At 51.9% G+C, this 15,177-nt stretch overlaps 1 protein-coding gene across 3 annotated transcripts; it reads right to left on the bottom strand.

Annotated features, from left to right (window-relative positions):
* Nucleotides 1-4,315: 4,315 nt before the first annotated feature.
* On the bottom strand, nt 4,316-13,386 carry LOC116955662 (mitochondrial import inner membrane translocase subunit Tim8 A-like). 3 transcript variants are annotated; one of them, XM_076053426.1, is made up of 3 exons: nt 13,301-13,386; nt 12,224-12,344; nt 4,316-5,430 (listed from the first exon to the last, which is right to left on the bottom strand). In XM_076053426.1, the coding sequence occupies exons 1-3, from the start codon at nt 13,369-13,371 to the stop codon at nt 5,281-5,283; spliced, it is 342 nt and encodes a 113-aa protein (XP_075909541.1). In that variant the 5' UTR covers nt 13,372-13,386; the 3' UTR covers nt 4,316-5,280. The 3 variants fall into 3 exon arrangements, with proteins under 3 accessions (XP_075909541.1, XP_032832771.1, XP_032832770.1); XM_032976880.2 differs by lacking the exon at nt 13,301-13,386 and adding an exon at nt 12,818-12,923; XM_032976879.2 differs by lacking the exon at nt 13,301-13,386 and adding an exon at nt 12,475-12,578.
* Nucleotides 13,387-15,177: the final 1,791 nt, after the last annotated feature.

Raw genomic sequence — 15,177 nt, 5'->3', positions numbered from 1 at the left:
TGGAGTTTGCGCGTCTCTCTCCCCTTGGTCGCGTGGATTTTTCTCCGGGTCCTCCGGCTTTTCCCTCCACATTTATAATCGTGCAGAGATTATTTCTGCTGCTATTAATGTCCACATGATAAGCCACTTTGTTGAGCTATCATTTGTGGCCAGGTCGCTTCTGACAAACAAGTGAATAACTTAGTGGGCTTTGCCTGGCAAGATGGGGATGGTCTAGTGTTGTATTTCTGTGTTTGTGCGATTTGTTTATCTTATATTGTACCTTGTTTGTGTAATTGTTGTTGTAGCGTTCTTTACTCCGTGTCCCTACTGGACATCTGTGACCAAAAAAATAACTTCATTATCTCATCGGATTCCTCCGGTGTATAGAAATATTCAGATTCCGAGTGCGGCACTGCAGCTTGAACTCGTGGAAATCTCAAAATTCACAATTCCACCTTCCGATCGTGCGAGAAACTCACGCTCGTGGGCAGCGTAAATAAACCCAAACAATACATCCCGGAAAGCTTCCGTGCCTGCAGGAATTACTCTGGTTCTTTCGGCAAGGTCACGTCGCAAATACAATCAAATCATAATGGAATACGACGTTTCGGTTGCAACACAAGCAACCATCATCAGGTAAGAATGAATGATAAAAACACAGACACGGTAACAGCAGAGGCAGACACACATGCAGAGAGACACACACACAAAGACACAGAGCGAGACACACCAAGATGTATTTGTGTGTGTCTCTCTCTCTCTGCCTATGCTGTTTCCATGTCTGTGTTCTATCATTCATTCTTACCCGATGATGATTGCTCGAGTTGCAACAGAAACGTCGTATTTTATTATTTGATTGTATTTTCTACGTGACTTTACCGAAAAAAACATAAAGTAATACATCTCACAGCACAGACCACGTCAACACAGCCACCACCACCAGCCCCCAAAGCAGTCGATGTTGTGGGACGCGTCCCGTAATTCGCTCCAGCTCAGCTACCCGAGTGGCGATGTCAAACACGCGCCGTGCCCTGGCAGCTTGCAAGGGTCAGGCCACTCATAAAATATTGATCCAATTTATTTGCAGATTCCATAGACACGGGGGGCGGGTGCAGCTGGTGGGCTCTGTTAATTACAACCAACCCAGGCCCGCAAAATGTAATTGTTCACGCCTGGCAGACGGAGAAGAGAGGCAAAAATATATTTAAAAACAAAATTTAAATCCACCCCTAAAACATAAATGGAACAAGCCCAATTGCATGCTCGTACAGCCTCTCAACATGGGGGGGGGGGGGGTGAGGCGATTGGATCATTCCATTAAGCGAAGGGGGGCGGGGGTAAAAAAGATTCAAGCCAACCCTCTCCTCCCAATGCACCCGATGATCAAGGACTATCGGCATGACAGTTCAGCACGACGCACGATCGACTCGAAGCTTCAGTTCCTGACGGGAAGATTACAGCGCAACGTCGCACATCCACAACGTCAGTCGGATATCCGCCTGGGGCATCCCGACAGGCCGTGCCCGCTGCTGTTGCCTGCGGATGGCGGTGTACACTGGACAGGGAGCTTGCTCACATATCCTGACCCATTTCACGTGTTCCGAGTCTGTTTAAAACGTAGGCTGTCGCGACCAATATTACCCATGAGGGGGGGAGTTTGGGTTAAATGTGTCGTTAAACCCGCCACCACCCGACACAAGCCAATGAAGGTTTGTCACGTAAAAACAGAACGTGCCAACTCGTTACTAGTACAGCCGTGGTGCCACAGCAACGGAGCAACTCCGCCGGCGCTATCCCCTCGCACCCCTCCACACCCCCACTAAACACACACCCACGTAGGGTCTCGTGGGGGTCACCTGGTACCATGGGTTTTTACCCAAGGGGCCCTTCGTGGGGACGTCCCACGGTTTCCCAGTGCCAGGAGATTGGCCGACCCCCCCCTACCCCCCCAGGCCGAATTGCATTTCGGGCCCCCGTGAATTAGCTTAAAATTGTATGGGCACGACGAGCTCACCGAGCAAACGGCAGTGAGAACACGCCCAGCACAGGGAGATAGGGCCTTGGGGGCCAAACGCTCAGCGAGCAAGCACATACGAGGTGGGAGGGAAATCCCTGCGTGGTACCCGGGACGGCCACCCAGACGAAACCGGTTGAGTCCGGGAAGGGGGGGGGGAGACGCAAACAATGGGTCAAGGCGCCGCCGGAGCGCCTTCACCCATTAAAATGTAAAGGTAGGCGCCCGATTGGCCGGCAGGGGTAACACCACGTGACCCTGGATTTTTGGATTCGGAGGAGACAAAGGGAAGGGAGGGGAAAAAACCGTCGGTCAGTTCTCCTCGGGCAGTTCAGCTACCCGCTTCGGCCTCTCAGCTGCGTGTCAAACGGAAGCCGCGTGATGTAGCCAAGGTCGGCCTCTGCAGAATCAGTGACCTTGCTACACTCCCACAAGGCAGCTTGCGAGTGGCGCGCAAGCCGCACGACTCGTCGCCGTCGGCCGGCCTGGCGGGCACCGAGGAGAAGGCGGACCTGGAGGGGGCGATGATGCGTTTGGTGCGGCGGGAGCGCGCCGCCGCGTGGGGGCGACAACGGCTGCCGCCAGCGCCGGCAACGCGAGCCGCGAGGCCGCGCCGGGCGACGGCAGCGTGCGCGGCGCCGTGGGCTTCACCGTGCCGGGGTCGGTCGCGCTGTCGGTGCGCGACGCCGGCCGGCCGGGACGCGGCGCCCACGAGCGAGCCGGGCGCCGCGGGGAGTGTGTGGGATAACTCCAGGCGGTGGTGAGCCTGCCACTTGCCATGTCCCTCGGAGAGGACGCTGGTGCGGGGAGGCCAATCACCCGATCGGCGGCAGCCCGGCGAGAAGGGGCGGAGGAGGAGGGGGGAGAGGAGGAGGAGGCGTTAGCCCCCACACAGCACATCGGTTGTGCTGTACATGTTGTGACTTGGCTCTCCAACACACCGGTTGTGCTGTACTCGTAACGAATTGCCACGTTCTGTTTACGTGCTGAACCTTACTAAATTGGCTGGCGGGCGCTGGCGGGTTTAATGACACATTCATTTATTCACGCGATACAACCCAAAAAAAAACCTCTTATGGATATCGGTCGCGAAGGCCTACGAGTTAAAACGCACACACGTACGTACGCAACTCTCATTTTCCTCAGGTGTGGTGTGCACACGTACCACCCCCTTTGGCACATGCTGTACCACTAGGGGCGAGTGATATTCCCGGCGTCGGAACACGGACTTAGAGAGTTGTATAGCCTCGTGTCCTATTCAAAGGCACCACCGGTACCTGCGTCCCGTCATTTAAAAAAAGAGTATGGCGCTCTGGCACGTGGTAGCAGTACGGGTACCCATATTTTTTTTTAAATGAACAGCAATTTATGTCATTGCACAGACGTGTGCGTGGGTATGTGCGTACGTGCGTGGGTACGTGTAAATATTAAGAGGCTACGGAGTAGGTCTGCGCGGTTGTCATATCGATCCACGGTGCTGGGGATATTCTTCGGGAAACCGATCGAACGAGTCTTGCGGGAGCTGAATCGCTCCTGAAGAAGCGGCTCTCGACCATGTCGACCGGAACGTCGGACAACTTTGTCGAGCGCGCGCGCACAACACCGCAAAAGCACCAGAGGAGTATCGCGCGGCATGGCTTTCCGTCATAGTCACGTGACCCCGACGTCAAAAGCCATCGAATAAAACAAGCGGCTCTTTGTCTTTCATTCAAAAAAATAAAAAAACCCGGTGCAAGCCGCTTCCACGAGGCCTCGACAAGGTAAGCTAAAAACAACGAGCCTACCTTTGCCCTACGTTTTACCTGACCACAACACAAATCACTCTACCCTTACCTTTGACCTTTAGCAAGCCAGGGTAAAAGGTCAAAAGCAACGAGCCTACGTTTACCCCTTACCCCATACAAATTACCCAATTACAGGGTAATTACTGGGGTACTACTACACATGAAGAAGGTTTGTAACAGGTAAATGCTAGGAAGAGCGCTCGATTCATATAGAATACTCTCGATGATTCCAATTTTGAATGGAGGCCACGGACTGCGCCATGGAGCTTTTAGCGAGCGGTACGCAACGAGGTATTTACCGGGTAATACTTCGCGCTAGCTTTACCCTACCGGGTAATTCTCCCGCGCTACCTTTACCCAACCCTTACCCCTTGCCACGTCGACACCTTTACCCGGCAAAAAGGGCAAATGACCTAACCTTGCCGAGGCCTACCTTCGACACTTGGGTCTCACCGTGCCCCAACCAATCGAGATGAACACCTGCTCAGGGCTCGCAGACCGAAAGACTGCAGAAAATGTCACGCGGCACAGATACTTAGCGGAATACCATTTTAATAATTAAATCGAGTGATCAAATCGGGCTCCGCATGCGGCAGCCGACGTCTCAACGCAGGGCCCTCGTCCGCCGGCAGTGGACACACCGTGTGGTCGACAATGGCCGGCTCTCCACGCTTGGCACGCCGCGGGGTTTTCGGTACGACGTCGCTCTCTGCGCCGAAGCGAAGCGCCCGCAGACCGTGAAGGTGGCAGCGCCCTTTGCCCGCGGTCACGCAAGTTCACCCGCGGCCTCGATTCCTGGGCCCGCTCTCTGGATGCCGGGCCTCTGACAAAGCCGTAAGGGGCGTTGGCGTGGGGGGGTGGTGGACCGTTGCGGTTATTTGACCGGGCTTCACCGAGCCTCTCAGCGCGGTGAAGGTGGTGGGGGGATGAGAGCACAGGCGTGAGAATAATTGTCCATGACGGCAACCGCCTCGGCCGCACTCTCCTCTGCTTACATAATCCCAGTGGTCTCGTCAGCTGACGGGGGGCATAGTAGAGCACAACGATGGATTCTGGCGCATTGGAACGTGCGCGGTGGTGTACATGTGCACGGGCGAGCGAGTGAATCTGTGCCGGTGTCGCGTGCGAGTGCGTTTATCGGGCGCCTTTGACACCACACGTGGCCTCAAAGTGCACCTAGCCTGACACAACTGGTGATGTCACCGCCACTTAGCGAGACGTGACGGCTGCTGTTGCAGAACCCGTGTGTGTGTGTGTGTGCGCGCGCACGCGTCTACGTGCATACGTGCGTGCGCTGCGTGCGTACGATCGCTAGCATGCAGCGCCTGTGCGTGCGTGCGCGAGTCCCGTCACGGGGACGTCCTGTGCGTGTGTACGTGTGGCTGTGCGCACGCTGTGCGTGCACCCACGTGCGTGTCCCTGTGCGTGCTGTGACTCGTGTGCACGCACATACACACACACGCACACACGCACGCACACGCGCGGAGCCTCGGGTCTTCTTCACTCGCCCATGCCCAGCCGCCCCTTGCTGTTCTGCTCCAGACGGTTGAGCACGAACTTGCTCGTGTCGATGAATCTTCCCACGCAGTTCACGAGGCACACCTCCGTGCGGCTGTCCAGCTTGGGTCCGGGCTTGTCCATGCATTTCTCCTGCACACGCACGCACACGCGCACACACGCATACACACGCATACACACGCATACACGCGCACGCACACACGCACACACACGCACACACACGCACGCACACGCACGCGCACACACGCGCACACACGCACGCAAAGACAAAAGGTTCCCACCGCCGTATACTATTTAATTGGCAGGTAGAGACTCACCGAGGTACTTGGCTCAGAAGCGACCTGGCTATCACAAGTGACAGCTCAACGAAGTGTGGGTGTTTACAGCAGCAGCCAAATGCTCTAAATGCGTGACGTTGATCCTAAAAATGTGGAGGGAAAAACCGGAGGACCCCGAGAAAAACCACAGCGAGAGACACACGCAAACTCCAAATACACAACGGGCATCAGTCAGGATAAAACCCACGGCCTCCTGCATACCAGGGGAGGCAGCCAACATCTAATCACAAAGAGAGAGCTGCTGCTCCCTGGGTCTACCTGAGCTGTTACTCCCTGGGTCTACCTGAGCTGTTACTCCCTGGGTCTACCTGAGCTGTTACTCCCTGTGTCTACCTGAGCTGTTACTCCCTGTGTCTACCTGAGCTGTTACTCCCTGTGTCTACCTGAGCTGTTACTCCCTGGGCCTACCTGAGCTGTTACTCCCGGTGTCTACCTGAGCTGTTACTCCCTGTGTCTGTCTGAGCTGTTACTCCCTGTGTCTACCTGAGCTGTTACTCCCTGTGTCTACCTGAGCTGTTACTCCCTGTGCCTGCCTGAGCTGCTGCTCCCTGTGTCTACCTGAGCTGTTACTCCCTGTGTCTGTCTGAGCTGTTACTCCCTGTGTCTACCTGAGCTGTTACTCCCTGTGTCTACCTGAGCTGTTACTCCCTGTGTCTACCTGAGCTGCTACTCCCTGTGTCTACCTGAGCTGCTACTCCCTGTGTCTACCTGAGCTGTTACTCCCTGTGTCTGTCTGAGCTGTTACTCCCTGTGTCTACCTGAGCTGTTACTCCCTGTGTCTACCTGAGCTGCTACTCCCTGTGTCTACCTGAGCTGTTACTCCCTGTCTACCTGAGCTGCTACTCCCTGGGTCTACCTGAGCTGTTACTCCCTGTGTCTACCTGAGCTGTTACTCCCTGGGTCTACCTGAGCTGTTACTCCCTGTCTACCTGAGCTGCTACTCCCTGTGTCTACCTGAGCTGCTGCTCCCTGTGTCTACCTGAGCTGCTGCTCCCTGTGTCTACCTGAGCTGTTACTCCCTGTGTCTGTCTGAGCTGTTACTCCCTGGGTCTACCTGAGCTGTTACTCCCTGTGTCTACCTGAGCTGTTACTCCCTGTGTCTACCTGAGCTGTTACTACCTGTGTCTACCTGAGCTGTTACTCCCTAGGTCTACCTGAGCTGTTACTCCCTGTGTCTGTCTGAGCTGTTACTCCCTGAGTCTACCTGAGCTGTTACTACCTGTGTCTACCTGAGCTGTTACTCCCTGGGTCTGCCTGAGCTGTTACTCCCTGTGTCTACCTGAGCTTTTACTCCCTGGGTCTGCCTAAGCTGTTACTCCCTGTGTCTACCTGAGCTGCTGCTCCCTGGGCCTGCCTGAGCTGTTACTCCCTGGATCTACCTGAGCTGTTACTACCTGTGTCTACCTGAGCTGTTACTCCCTGGGTCTGCCTGAGCTGTTACTCCCTGTGTCTACCTGAGCTGTTACTCCCTGGGTCTGCCTGAGCTGTTACTCCCTGTGTCTACCTGAGCTGTTACTACCTGTGTCTACCTGAGCTGTTACTACCTGTGTCTACCTGAGCTGTTACTCCCTGGGTCTGCCTGAGCTGTTACTCCCTGTGTCTACCTGAGCTGTTACTCCCTGGGTCTGCCTGAGCTGTTACTCCCTGTGTCTACCTGAGCTGTTACTCCCTGGGTCTACCTGAGCTGTTACTACCTGTGTCTACCTGAGCTGTTACTCCCTGAGTCTACCTGAGCTGTTACTACCTGTGTCTACCTGAGCTGTTACTCCCTGGGTCTGCCTGAGCTGTTACTCCCTGTGTCTACCTGAGCTGTTACTCCCTGGGTCTGCCTAAGCTGTTACTCCCTGTGTCTACCTGAGCTGCTGCTCCCTGGGCCTGCCTGAGCTGTTACTCCCTGGATCTACCTGAGCTGTTACTACCTGTGTCTACCTGAGCTGTTACTCCCTGGGTCTGTCTGAGCTGTTACTGCCTGTGTCTACCTGAGCTGTTACTCCCTGGGTCTGCCTGAGCTGTTACTCCCTGTGTCTACCTGAGCTGTTACTCCCTGGGTCTAACTGAGCTGTTACTACCTGTGTCTACCTGAGCTGTTACTCCCTGGGTCTGCCTGAGCTGTTACGCCCTGTGTCTACCTGAGCTGTTACTCCCTGTGTCTGTCTGAGCTGTTACTACCTGTGTCTACCTGAGCTGTTACTCCCTGTGTCTACCTGAGCTGTTACTCCCTGTGTCTACCTGAGCTGTTACTCCCTGGGTCTGCCTGAGCAGCTGCTCCCTGGGCCTGCCTTAGCTGCTGCTGCCTGGTTTGCTCAGAAACGCTCTTCGTTATCAAGGAGCCGAAGCTTCTGCAGGAAGCCCTCGACCGTCTTGACCCACTCCCCTTCAAGTTTTTACCCTTCACCTGCTTGATCAGGTTATTGCCCTGTTCGCGAATATGCTCCTTGAGAGAAAAAAAAGAGTGACGTGTTAGGTCACATGCACGCTAGCGTAGAGAAACAGCAACGCACAAAGGTGTGCTTACAAACAGCAAGAACTTGAACGACTAGTCAACTTCGTGACCTGGAGCTGACCGCCACCAGAAACTCAAGCACACCCGGCGAGAAGCCGTACACGGTGCGGCGAGTGCGGCAAGACATTACTCGCGCTCGGCCTACCGGTACGTTTTCACTTGTGTGTTTAACTGTCGTGGGTCTTTGTTATTTTAAAGATGGCAGTTCTGCTGTGTATCCTACTGCTGTCCCTCCAGGCCATATCTAGTGCCAAACACAACTCCACCACTGGCAACCCTCGTTATTTATCGTCTGTACTTGATGCTCCATTTGCCACTACACCTGCTAGTGAAACCAGCCTATAGCCACTTCTACACTCCATCATTGTATCATTTTAAACCCCATCTCTGTCCTGTTACTTCACCAGCACTCCTTCCTAACTTCATTCTGCTCTTAAAAATGTCGCCATATGTAAGCAGCTGCTATTCGTCCAAGGTTCGCGCTGCTCTTCATCCTTTCACAGAAAATACTTGTGCAAACTATTAATTCTACTTTTCTTATTTCTGGGAGGTATTGAGCTTCACCCTGGCCCAAATGTAAATAACTAATTTAATTCTGTAGATTTTTCTGGCAAAAAAGGTGTTGGTGTTCTACACGTCAACATCAGAGGGCTTAATCTTTGGTTTTTTCGGTAAAGTCACGTAGAAATAAGAAAAAATAAAATTACATAATATACAACGTTTCGATTGCAACACAAGCAATCATCATCAGGTAGAGGAAACACATAACCGCAGATATATACAGACCTTAAGTAGAGGGAATTAACACAGATATACCAGGGGATACAGAGAGACGGAGCCTCACACTAAATCAAACAGGGTTTAGCAAAATTTGTAAACTATGTAAAGCAACACAGATGGTCAGTTAAAACACAATTAATGCATGGTCTGGTTGAATACACTATTTCAAAGATTGTTAAATTGTAAGTTGAGTGTGAAATTTAAGATAGTGATAGAATACATACCGTAGAGAGACCTATGGGGGGAGACACGCACACAGTTAAGAGGTAAAGCAGCTCTGTACCGAGGCCTTAAATAGCTAGAGATGGAGGCGCTGGGACTCATAGACAATGGGACACAAATTAGCATGACACAAGTTGTCAGGCACACAGAGAGGGCGCCGCAGCACACACTTAGAGACACCCAGGCACACAACTATAGGTAGAGACAACACAGCGACATAAACCCAATTCAAGACACAAAGGCAGATACACCAGCAGAGAACACAAAGACACAGATTTCATACCTCCCCGAAGAACAAACGTGACCCAAGGTCTTCGCTCATTTACCAGCTTCACATTCCCTATTGCCGTACAAATACAGGAAGAAGGGCCTTTGCTATTGATGCCCCCAGGGTCTGGATTGCTATCGCCAATAAACTGCAACTTGGATCACTACCTGTGAGATCTTGATTCAAATCTGCTCTAGAGGAGTTGTACAACCCTAGCTGCCACTGCTATTCAGTGGCCTGAAATCAAATGTTTCGCTCCGGATGACCGCTGCAACGTATGATCTTGGGATTTGATTATTGTGTGCCGATCTTTAAAGGTGCATTGAAAATGTTTGATACTCCTGCTGTTATGGAGTGACTCATGCTGCCAGCTATGGCTGCAAAGTTTGGTAGTAAATGTTATGTATATCGTTTATTGTTACATTTGATTCATAGTTCCTATGATCACTGTTACATTGTTTTTATCGCTTTATTTTGGCGATTTCGAAAACGTTTTGGTTGAGCCATGTTGTTGTAGTACAGAGTTAGACTGATAACTTTAATCTAAATTGTCTTATGGTTAATCTTAGTTCTTTCGGTAAAGTCACGTTATTGTTTTATATATTTTTTATTATTTTGTTGTTTCCCTTCAACGTGACTTTACCGAAAGAACTAAGAATATGAATTACTGCAGTCACGAAAGCTTTAAATCAAAAATGTCTTATGGTTGTTATTGTTTTGCACGCAGCAATTATATACGGTGCTTTTTCTGGAAGACTTTGCTGTTTTTTCCTGGATTTTTCTGCTGCGCGTAGTCACTTTAAGATGTTTCTTGTTCATGTTTTTGTTTGTTGCGGTTGCACCTGATTCAAGAGCCGAATGGCTCACAGGGCTATACCTAATAAATAAAGTGAACATAAGGTGCGAGAGAAGATTAACATACACACATACTGCCCATAGACTCAACACTACCCATAGACTCAGCACTGCCCATAGACTCAACACTACACTACCCATAGACTCAGCACTGCCCATAGACTTAGCACTGCCCATAGACTCAACACTTCCCACAGACTCACCACTGCCCATAGACTCAACACTGACCATAGACTCAACACTGCCCACAGACTCAACACTGCCCACAGACTCAACACTGTCCATAGACTCAACACTGCCCACAGACTCAACACTGCTACCCATAGACTCAACACTGCTACCCATAGACTCAACACTGCTACCCATAGACTCAACACTGCTACCCATAGACTCAACACTGCCCACAGACTCAACACTGCCTACAGAATCAACACTACCCATAGACTCAACACTGCACATAGACTAACACTGCCCATAGACTAACACTGCCCATTGACTCACCACTGCCCATAGACTCAACACTGCACACAGACTCAACACTGCCCACAGACTCAACACTGTCCATAGACTCAACACTGCCTACAAAATCAACACTACCCATAGACTCAACACTGCCCATAGACTAACACTGCCCATAGACTAACACTGCCCATAGACTAACACTGCCCATAGACTCAACACTACCCATAGACTCAACACTGCCCATAGACTAACACTGCTGCTCCGCTTAGCACGGTTGGCTACATACAGTGTGAGAGAAGTTCAACATACATTCGGAAAGGTCATTCATTCATTAGTGACCACACGTGGATGTTTACGACAGTCATTCCACGAATGAATGAGCAGTCCCTTCACAGAGATGAACGCCTTCACGGCGTTAACAAAATGCGTCTATTGACGTAACGTCAATATCACAATATTGACATAACGTCAATATCACAAGATAAACATGTTGGGGGCTTCTTTGTGCGCACGTGCCCTGGCACCGTGACCTTGTGACCTTGCACGCCCCACTTGCTGGCAACGGCGGCTCTGCGTCTAGCCGCGAACGAGTGACTGGGTGAGCGAATAGGGCGAGTGAATGAGTGAATAGGGCGAGTGAATGAGTGAATAGGGCGAGTGAATGAGTGAACGAATAGGGCGAGTGAATGAGTGAATAGGGCGAGTGAATGAGTGAACGAATAGGGCGAGTGAATGAATAGGGCGAGTGAATGAATAGGGCGAGTGAATGAGTGAATGAGTGATTGAATCAGGGAGGCTCACCCAGCACATGTCCTTCACGCTGTGGACCACTTGCTGGAAGCGCTGTCGCTGCGTCTCGAGTGAATGACTAAGTGAATGACTAAGTGAATGAGTGAATGACCAAGTGAATGACTAAGTGAATGAGTGAATTACTAAGTGAATGACTAAGTGAATGAATCTCACCCAGCACATGTCCGTCACGCTGTGCACCACTTGCTGGAAGCGCTGCCGCTGCGTCTCGAGTGAATGACTAAGTGAATGACTAAGTGAATGAGTGAATGACCGAGTGAATGACCGAGTGAATGAATCTCACCCAGCACATGTCCGTCACGCTGTGCACCACTTGCTGGAAGCGCTGCCGCTGCGTCTCGAGTGAATGACCGAGTGAATGACTGAGTGAATGAGTGAATGACTGAGTGAATGACTAAGTGAATGAGTGAATGACTGAGTGAATGACTGAGTGAATGAATCTCACCCAGCACATGTCCGTCACGCTGTGCACCACTTGCTGGAAGCGCTGCCGCTGCGTCTCGAGTGAATGACTAAGTGAATGAGTGAATGACTAAGTGAATGACTAAGTGAATGAGTGAATAACTAAGTGAATGAGTGAATGACTAAGTGAATGAGTAAATGACTAAGTGAATGACTAAATGAATGAGTGAATGACTAAGTGAATGAGTGAATGACTGAGTGAATGACTGAGTGAATGAATCTCACCCAGCACATGTCCGTCACGCTGTGCACCACTTGCTGGAAGCGCTGTCTCTGCGTCTCGCTCTCGATAAAACGCTGCAGCTCGGGGTCAGCCTGAGGAGTTCCCTCTACCATCGTGTCGATCCTTTAGACGCAAGGGACAGGGGGGGTGACGAGACGCAAACGAGGAGCGATTCAGTTTTTTTTTCGAAATCGTTCGCGAACGATGAAAAGGAATGAAACGGAACGAACTCCCCAGGCCCCGCGCGTGTCACCTTGCGGCTTGTGAGCGGCACTGTGGGGGCGAGGGGGGAGTGACGTCATGTGAAACGCGACGGAGTAATCTGGCGGCCATCTTACGTAGGGTAATGATACAGAGACACACAAAAGACACAGATACCCCGTGTAGCCTGCAACAGGCTATTGGGGCAAGTGCTGTTAGCGAGCAGCAGCAGCACCTATGAAGGCCGGAACGGTGCTCGATGGGGTGGGTGGCCAGCAACACGCCCGGCCGTCTTTGTCTCCCCCAGTAGCGGTGTTTACTGCACACGGCTAGACCCGGGACTCATCGAGTCGACCTAGGGGAGGAGGCCCAGAACCGGTTCGAACAATCGTCACCTGGTGTTGGTGCCCTTGAGCGGGAATCGAACTCGGGTGGCCATGGGTTTGTAGAGCAGCGTGGCGCGCTAACCGCTGCACCACCGCTCCCCCACTCCCACCACGCACGTGGCCCGACTAACATTCAATGGAGTCGTCCCTTACAAAGATGGCCGTCAACCGCGCGCATTTCCGTCTCGGCCCGGGGCGTTGACTGCGGTCCTCGACTTACGAACTGAGTGACGTCATCCTCGCGCCCCTCCCCCAACGGGGAGCGTTCGTAAGTCGAATTATTCGTATCTCGGAACTCAAAATGTAATTGGAAATGCGGTCAGTGTTGTAAAATTTTGTTATGGTTTAAAAAGGGGGGGGGGGGGGGGGTGGGGGCTATTGTTGAACTCATTAATAAGAATAAATATTGTACATTTGCATGTAATATTGTAATAAATACTGTAAATAAAACTTAAAATAAAATAACATGAAAATAAATTGTTTTTCACTTACCTCAAGTCCTGATGCCGGCTTGTTTGTCGGAAGGGGGGGGGGGGTGCAACAGGTGAGACGCTGGGACTCATCACGCCTCCTCGTAGAAGATCGCTCCGCCAAACAAAATAGTTCGCGAGTCGGATGGTTACCAAAAAAAAACACCTTTAGGCGGTTCTCGTTCGTAAGTACGGGCGTTCGTAAGTCAAACGTTCGTAAGTCAAACGTTCGTAAGTACGGGCGTTCGTAAGTACGGGCGTTCGTAAGTCAAACGTTCGTAAGTACGGGCGTTCGTGAGTCAAACGTTCGTAAGTACGGGCGTTCGTAAGTCAAACGTTCGTAAGTACGGGCGTTCGTAAGTCAGACGTTCGTAAGTACGGGCGTTCGTAAGTCAAACGTTCGTAAGTACGGGCGTTCGTAAGTACGGGCGTTCGTAAGTCAGACGTTCGTAAGTACGGGCGTTCGTAAGTCAAACGTTCGTAAGTACGGGCGTTCGTAAGTCAAACGTTCGTAAGTACGGGCGTTCGTAAGTCAGACGTTCGTAAGTCAAACGTTCGTAAGTCGAACGTTCGCATCTCGTGGACTGCTTGTATACAGAATCAACATCTGGCTGTCGCCTGATGATGCTACTTGTAATTACTGGCGAAACGTCGTACTCAGATTGTAAATGTTATAGTGGGTTTACTCTCCAACACACAACCGGTTAGTGCTGTTCTAGTCACGAATTGGCCACGTTCTGTTTACGTGGCACGAACCCTTACTGGTTGGCTGTGTCGGGTGGTGGCGGGTTTAACGACACATTTATATATTCACGCGATCTAACCCAAAACTCCCTCAATTATGGATGATATTGGTCGCCAAAGCCTCCTACTATGTGTTACACTGACTAACATCTCTATCACCATCGTTGCCATCATCTGCTCTTGGGCATCATCACCATCATCGATAACATCATCAGTACCATCAATACCAACATCACCATCGATACCATCAATACCAACATCACCATCGATAACATCAATACCAACATCACCTTCACCATCGATACCATCACCAGTAATATCAATAACAACATCACTATCATTACCATCATCGATACCATCACCAGTACCATCAATACCAGCATCATCGATACCATCACCAGTGCCATCAATACCAACATCACTATCATCACCATCGTCATCGATACCATCACCAGTACCATCATGAGCATCACGATGCCATCACCAAGCATCATCAATACTAACATCACTCTCACCACCACCATCACCACCACCATCACCACCGTGACGATGTCTCTGTCGTGCGTCCGCAGTGCCCGACCCACGCCAGGAGGACCCCCACGGCGTGAGGACCCCCACGCCAGGAGGACCCCCGCGCCAGGAGGACCCCCGCGCCAGAAGGACCCCCGCGCCAGGAGGACCCCCACGGCGTGAAGACCCCCGCGGCAGGAGGACCCCCACGCCAGGAGGACCCCCACGCCAGGAGGACCCCCACGCCAGGAGGACCCCCACGCCAGGAGGACCCCCACGCCAGGAGGACCCCCACGGCAGGAGGACCCCCGCGGCAGGAGGACCCCCACGGCGTGAGGACCCCCACGCTGCCCGCCGCTACCGCATCCAGTTCCGTGTACGAGCTCACGCACGCGCACGCACTCTTAAACACTATGATGTTGATTCTAAACGTGGAGGAGTGGAGGGGGGGGAACCGGGAGGAAAATCCACGTGTCCGCAGGGAGAGAGAGAGAGACACGCAAACTCCAAATATACAGCACCAGGTGTCAGGGTCGTGATTGAACCCACGACCTCCTGTGTACCAGGCGAGGTAGTTAACATCTCACCACGGAGAGAGAGACACGCAAACTCCAAATATACAGCAGCAGGTGTCAGGGTCGGGAT

The sequence above is a fragment of the Petromyzon marinus genome, chromosome 61 (genome assembly GCF_048934315.1).
Source record: "Petromyzon marinus isolate PM22_M1 ecotype Great Lakes invasive population chromosome 61, UKy_Petmar_22M1.pri1.0, whole genome shotgun sequence".
Taxonomy (NCBI): Eukaryota; Metazoa; Chordata; class Hyperoartia; order Petromyzontiformes; family Petromyzontidae; genus Petromyzon; species Petromyzon marinus.
This window is presented reverse-complemented; position numbering and strand designations above follow the sequence as displayed.

What these genes read in the sequence shown, in the direction of transcription:
- LOC116955662 (XM_032976879.2), bottom strand. Translation starts at nt 12,554, where the DNA reads ATGGCCGCCAGATTACTCCGTCGCGTTTCACATGACGTCACTCCCCCC. An exon ending in TGCCGCTCACAAGCCGCAAG is followed by an intron (nt 12,345 to 12,474) that starts GTGACACGCGCG and finishes TTGCGTCTAAAG; the next exon opens with GATCGACACGATGGTAGAGG. An exon ending in GCGTGACGGACATGTGCTGG is followed by an intron (nt 5,431 to 12,223) that starts GTGAGATTCATT and finishes GTGCGTGTGCAG; the next exon opens with GAGAAATGCATGGACAAGCC.